The 7,650-nt window shown below is 39.4% G+C and overlaps 1 protein-coding gene across 1 annotated transcript; it reads right to left on the reverse strand.

Annotated features, from left to right (window-relative positions):
• Positions 1-940: 940 nt before the first annotated feature.
• On the reverse strand, positions 941-3,176 carry LOC148038400 (putative E3 ubiquitin-protein ligase LUL2). Its single transcript, XM_087671511.1, has 3 exons — positions 2,132-3,176; positions 1,434-1,950; positions 941-1,313 (listed from the first exon to the last, which is right to left on the reverse strand). Exons 1-3 carry the CDS (start codon positions 2,575-2,577, stop codon positions 1,209-1,211), a joined length of 1,068 nt encoding a protein of 355 aa, XP_087527637.1. The 5' UTR covers positions 2,578-3,176; the 3' UTR covers positions 941-1,208.
• Positions 3,177-7,650: the final 4,474 nt, after the last annotated feature.

Below are 7,650 nucleotides of genomic sequence, written 5' to 3' on the forward strand. Positions count from 1 at the left end.
GTCAGACAGCTCCCATGAGAGAGTATAGCTATTGGACAGCCCTTTGCTCGTTAAGCATATATTGTATTACACCTAGCATACTTTGTTTGTTCACTGAGTTCATATCCAGGCATTCATTCTCTGAGTCTCCATTAGTTGTCCTTTGAGTTCATTTTAGTCATGTTTATACACTTTTGTGTTTTCTTTGCAAATCCTAGTGTATCCTCACACATAGCAGTCACCCTCAAATCTCAAGCTTACCCTAAAGAAAAAACTAACTCAAAATGCCAGTTCGCAAGTATTCATAAAGCTCTCTCATTGCCAACATTCACTTGAGCCTTAAATCGACAAAGGATTGCATGTAGAAATAAAACCAAAGTCAGACACTCTTGAGATCTCCAAGCACCCAATGGCAACAACTAGTTCAGCAAACACAGATTCTTCATGCATAAAACAGTTTCCAACACAGGGAGACAGGTTTCCCCTATTAATGCAATACATAGCCATTGTCCTTTGCTGCTGTAAGGCATTTCCATCTCAAATGATGAGACATTATAACAACATCACTAGTCCCGACATGTCCAAACGATGATCAATAACCATATATCTGTACACTTGGGAGTTGATTGCACCATTGATGAACGCCCTTGCAACACTGCACCAACTCATCTCCAAAATTACCTATGATGTGACTACACAGCATTGGATGCCAGAAATTCATATGGAAGGATGGATATGCTGCACAGGTCCGCGAGTGCATACGGCGTAAAGAATATATGATGTTTACCATTGCTTAATTCCAGCAATTGAAATGAATATAGAATTATTGATAAAAGCACTTCAACACTAGCTGATACCCCAGCTAAAAAACAAAACAGTTATCTGCACATCCGTACTTTTAAAACGCAGGTACAGAATGGGAGACCAAGTTGGCCAACTGGCAAAGTACTTAAGTACAATATTGCTGCAAAATTCTCCATTCAGGCACCCATATTGTGGATGCAAATAATTGCAATTTCGTCTTATAACAAGCTGACACATGGAGCAATCTTACAATACAACTGACAGCCAAGTCAGAAGCATTATCATAAAACTGACAACCTCTGAAATGGAACAAGCCTCCTTTGAAGCCTTGCAATGACATCACAATATGTTTACTAACACTGTACAAACTGTACCCAAACACAACTCTACCCTCCAATATTCATGGTAAAAAGTCTTCATTTACTTCAAGCTTTAACTTTGATTTTCAGAAAGGAGTCCACTTGTTGACGACATATTGGACAGCGGTTCATTTGAGCCTTGAAATCTGATGCACAGCCACTGCACATGCACTGCAACCAAAACATAATACACGAGTCAATTCTGTTGTTGGCCTCACTGATTATTTCTTGTTAGTAATTGAAAGAAAATAAAAACCATAAACAGCGCACACAATGGGAACAAACTATTACCACATGTCTGCATGGTATAACAGCAGTGTCCCGTGGTTCTGACATACAGATTACACAATCCTTGCCAAGATCATCTTCATCGTAACCACCCTCATCCACTGCACTTTCAATTCCATACAACTCTTTTAACTCATACCGTACACCATCCACCCAGATAACTTGTCGTAGCACCCGCACCTTGCAATCTCCATTGTCTTTCCTCTCAATGACAGCTTGAGTCAACTGTGCATTCACTGACTTTGGAAGTGGTCCACCAATATCTTCAGCTGGAGGCACCTCCTGGGAATCCTTTGCAACTGTCGAGGCTCTAATCACCAATGGACACACTTCATCTGGGCTTTCCCTCTCTAGATCACTCCTATCAATTGCATCCAAATATACACCAGTCCCTGAATCCTGCTGAAAAGTTTGCCCATAGCCTTTATCAAAAGGTACTTGCAATGGCTTGAAAAGGTAAGAACTCACAGGTTTCACACTGCAATCACCACCCGCCTTGGCAAGGTAAAAGATATTGAAGCTGCACAAAGATAATCCAAAAATATGAATATCTAATTAAAAGTTCCACTGAATTCAAAGTGAGCTCCTGCGGTCATGGTCAAATCAGAAGGCACAAATGTAACACGCATCATGCTAGACCCTTCCTTTAAATCAAGATTCAAGACCAAGCTATTTGTTGAGAACACATATTGGATGCTTACCTTCCAGGAAAATCTGCGCCGAAGGAAAACACAAGCAGATAAAACCCAGGATTTGCCTCATCTTCCTCCAACCTTATGGTGTCTTTTTGAATATTGACTGTGTTCCGGATTCTGATGGTAGTGCTTTGCTGTTGTGTTGATGATGAATCCTCGGGGGGTGAGCCCAATGTGCTGCTGATGCCATTGGGAGGGGTATATTGATAGCGAGGATCAGGGTACCTGGAAGATGGGTAATACTGGGAACCCTGGTGGGGCACAATGGCTCCATTGTAGTCGGGAGGGTGGTGCGGGGGTGGAGGGTACCTGGAGGGCTGGTAGGGTGGGGGCGGAAGCATGGGGGCCGGGGGGTATGATCCATAAGAACTGGAGTTCGGGGGTGGGGGAGTAAGGGAATAAATCCGGACGGGGGGATCACTTCTACGGCGACGACTGGGACCAGCGCCCATGAGGGGGGAATAGGATATACAAATATGTATATCAATCAGACTGCAGGGCCCTGAGACCGTCTTTCCTGATTCAATCTCTGAGACTGGGTGTCCCCTGAGACTGCACTTCCTAACAAAATCTCCGAGACCGGGTGTTCTGATGAATCTAACTGCAGGGCCCTGAGACTGCGTTTCCTGATTAAATCTCTGAGACTGGGGATGTCCCGGTGAATCTCTCAGTATGTATCTTCACTGGTGGATTTGTATGATGTTTCTTCACCGACTGACGTTTATCGGTTCTGCTTTCTTTTTCGCTAATTGACCTTGCAAGAGGCCCCGTGAGATGCCAGAGAGATGCCGTGCCAAACAGAGACTGGAATGACAGAAAGGGCGAGATATGGTGAAAGCGATCTTCCGAGAAATCTGTCTGAGTGTATTCTTGGTGCCTTCTCTTCGACTACCCTGTCCCTGTGATCAAAATTCGTAGTTGCTCTCCCTTCCTTGTCCTGATCGAAGATTCATTCATGCGCTCTCTCTCTCTCTCCCTCACAAATGTTGACATTTGACTCCGTTAATATGAAAGGACTCCTTGCTTTACTCTACAGGCGTCCGCATCATTGCTAGGCCTATCAAAGTAATCAAATTACTGGGTGAGTGAACACACCCAATAACAAATTTTATACATCACAAGGGTGAGTGAACACACCCAATAACAAATTTTACACACACCCAATAACAAATTTTATACATCACAAGGGTGCACTATGGCACGTTAGAGCATTGCCTTTGTGTGTGTGTGTGTGTGTAGCTTCATATTGACCATTTGCACTAGTAAAATCCATGCGCATCTACAACCAACATAAGCAACATCTATTGACCCTTGTCTATTGCACATAGAGCTTTGGTTGTACTTAGGGGGTGAAGAAGGAAGCTTGTATATACAATCAAGCTTAATTCAATTTCCACTCAACTAACTTTTCTAGCAATCGTGATTCATTTCGTAATGCATGAACTAATAGATATTAATATTTATGTGTTTTTAATGCCAAAAGCCCTTCAACTTCTACAATAAAATATATGAAATCCATTCATCCATGTAGTTTTGATCAAAATGTGGAGGATAAATAGCTTGAGAAAGTACGACCAATGACCACATATTTCAAAATAATATCACAACAAATGGAAGGGGGGAGAGAGAGAGAGAACACGCACAAACCAAGCAACCATTAAAATGCATGTACAAACTATAATGAATATGCATTGTAATTTGTACATGTTGTAGACAATGAAACAAGATACACGAACCATGATGAGTGCACAAATTGAAATAGTTAACAAATAGCAAAGACATGAGATGTGTGTGTGTGTGTGTGTGTGTGTGTGTGCGCGCGCGCGCGTGCGTGCATGCGCGCGCGCAATAGAAGAGTGTCCAGAGAACAAGTTCAAAGGTTGATTACAGCTATGTATACTTATGAATGAAATACGTAGTGGCAGATAATAACATGAACCATGCTATGCACAGGCAAGTATACCATGTTAGTGTCAATGTAATTAACACACCTAGTGATGATTGATAGCACAAGCTATGCAAGGAGTCTTCAAGAAGCATGAGCCATCGTAGCAATGTTGTACAAGTAGTAAAGTCCTAATTGCTCTCGACAATGGCAAGAACCAATCCACAAGTCATTCCAAACAATGAACTACAACATGTAAGTTACTACTCGTCTTTGTTCAAAATATTATAGTATTTTGGCTTTCATCTAATAGAGGGATGGCACCATCACAGGCAAGGAATAAGAAGAGGCTAAAATTAGCACCAAAGCTTTTGCAAAGGTAGGGGTCCAATGCTGTGAAGGCTAGGGCCATGATGGAGAAAGCCAAACTTGGAGCATCAAAGTTAGATGGTCAATGGGCCCATTATTCCTCCTCCCCTTCCTCAAAGACATCACTATATGGCTAGGTCCCGAAACCCGTTTGTAAGCATGTACAGCATGTTTAGGGGTGCTTCTTATTATGAACTGGATGGGAGGAGGGAGAGAGCAATGGGAATGGCAATGGAGAAGTACAATGTGGATAGGAGAAGGGAAAACATGATGGGGATTGTAAGGCAAACGTGGGGACAAGGTAGAGGGGGTAGTAGCACATTTGTGGATGCATCTCATGATAGTGGTCATCAATAGAGGACGAGTAGAGATAAGAACAGTGATCAAGGGAAACAAATAGAACAAATGGCCCATTCGTATAGCAATCATGCAACATGCAACCTCTTCTAGCTTCCCTTTCTCTCACCAAATTATCTTTTCCATCCTATGTAATTGCCATTGCCATCGCCTCAAGATCACCCAACACCTCTCCACCCTCGTTGCCTCTCTCTACATCCCCTACAAACTCCACCCCCTCCCCTTCATCCATCAATAACCAATTTGCGGCCATCTCCCACCTTGATAGCCAGTCTCCACCTTCACTACCTCTCTCCGCATCCCCTACGAGGTCTACCCCTTCACCTCGATCCATAAGCAACCAATCTTCAACCTTTCCCAACCTCAAGATTCCACCTCAGACTTCTAGATAGCATGTTGCAAAAAGCTATGTCACTTCATTCGTGTTTTAAGAAAATGAGAAAAATCCTAAACACAAAGTAATAATTAGTTGCAATTGTAAAAAGCAAGATATCCACACACGTAAGCCTTAAAGTGTGCCACATAACAAAAGTTAACAGTGGGTAATTTTTTTGGGATAGGCACCACCTTGTCACTGCACCATTCTATAAGCATATGCCCTAAAGGGCAATGATAATAAACAACATTTTGTTGGATGTCAAGCTAGCATTTTTGCATGGTGACCTACATGATGAGATCTACATGAGGCAAATATTTATAATAATTACAATCAGATCATAATACATCAAAACCTATCAACTAGATATTCCTTATACTAAATGTAGTTTCAATACCAATTTTCATTCATAAAATTTTCCATTTACTCTTAATATTTACTAATTACTATCCAAAAATACCTAAAAACTGTTATTTTCACCATTAAAATTCAATAACTTGAATTTCAAAAGTCCTTTTAAGTTAAGATTTAGTAGATAAATTCATCATGACCTAATTTAACTATTTTTTAGATTCTCATCCTTAATCTTTCACTAACACTCTTAATTATCACTAATTACAATTAAAAATAATTATTTTTATACTAAAATATGTATATCATCTCCAACATATAAAACTTCATTTTTTGGTTCCTTTCAATGCATTATAACTCTATTTTTATTTACATCTTATAAACATAATACAGAACTCTTAATTTTTCTTAATTATAGCCTAAAAATGGAGTTTTTACCCTAATTTCAGTCATGTCTCTACCATTTCAATCATTCTAATGTAAGAACTTTAATTATTCTCTTCCATTTTACTTTCAAAGATCATAAAATGAATGCATACAACCATAAATCTACATTCTATACATTTTTTATTCACTTTTCAATGAAAACATTCATACCTAATTAAGAAGATCATTAAGGATGATCCACCATATTTGAGAGTATTGGTGCTTGCTCCTCTTCTCCTTTCACTTTCAACAATCTTTAGAATCCTTAATCTTTCACTTGGCCCACTAATATGCACTAATCTCTCCTTAATCTTGTTGAAAACTTCTCTCTTTGCACTCAAGAATCATGATCAAGAATGGTATAAGATTGAAGGAGAGGTAAGAGAGGATCAAATGCAGCCAATCCATGTTGGAAAACGAGGCAACACTTGCAGCAAATCAGCAAGAAACTCCCAAAATGGTGGCGCCCATTTTATTTGTCTTCTTTCTCTCTCTACAACTCCCCTCTTCACTTGACAGCCCCCCCTCCTCAACTTCTTGAATAACCTCTTTTAAAAAATGAACCGTATTCCCACTTGAACCGATTTCTTTGACATCTCTCTTCACATCTCTGGACCTAATTTGTCACTGCTCATAGCTTCTTGACCTAAACTCCATGTATGCACGTTAAATTATACTAGTATTTCTACCCATCTCCAAAATATCTAAGATTTTCTCTTAAAAAATTTCATGCATCCACCTTTTATCACTTATTATTTTTCTGATCCCCAAATTCTTCATCTAAAAATACCCCGACTCTCAACTTCTAATTCCACCTCAGCACAACCCAAATATGGCTTTACAACCTTATTTATAATTAAATTTTATAAAAAATAATACATAATACAGAGCCAAAGCCCTTCAGTTTTACCAAAAAATAGTGTAAAAATGACACAAAATAAGAAGTTATCAATTTTGAAGTAGTTCTTCTAAGAGGGTAGTATATCAACTCGGCAACCCCCAAAATGATGGAGTGTGAAACACATACAATTCAATGGTTCCATATTTGACTTTTCATCAGCCAATCCAATTTTGGTCTACATGTGCGAGAGGGGGGAAAGTAGGAGTGTCACACTTTTTTATCATTAAATATTAAATTTTATTGACATTTTTATGCCTTGCACGAGCACAATTGTCATATTAAAACCATGTCGATGTTTCACGTGTTTTGAGCTAATGTTTTTAGGGTGGTGTGAATAGCTCTTAGGTATTACTATTTGTTAGCCAAGACCATTAAAACAATCCTTAAGCCCAATTGTTAGGATTGAAGGAAGTCGCTTAGTAATGATGGAATCTACGAATGTAACAAAAGAATGTGATGGCTACTATTAAGAATGATGTAACTAAAGAGGTTTAGGGTGGTTCTCACTTTCTTCTCTTTCCCTAACCAATCCATCTATCCCCCCCTTAAAGAAACTCTATCCCTAAAGCTTATCTTTCTCTATTACATTAATTTTCACTAACTTGTAGTATCTTTAATAGGCTTCCATTCATGTGCACCTATCTTCTCGTGCTTTGGTGATGATTGAGGAAAGTAAATTTGATCATGATGATAACTTAGATTTATGGAGGAGGGAAATAGCATTTACGATGGCTCAAGTAAATAGGATTTTAACGTGGTAACCTACATGTGAATGGGGGGCAAGAGGTTAGTATATTTACACGAAGAGGATTAAATGAAGCCCATACAAGCAAAATGATGTTGATGATGATCATGATGGT

The sequence above is a fragment of the Lygodium microphyllum genome, chromosome 3, assembly GCF_053477565.2.
Source record: "Lygodium microphyllum isolate KBCC chromosome 3, Lygodium_microphyllum_v1.1.10, whole genome shotgun sequence".
NCBI classification, from domain to species: Eukaryota; Viridiplantae; Streptophyta; class Polypodiopsida; order Schizaeales; family Lygodiaceae; genus Lygodium; species Lygodium microphyllum.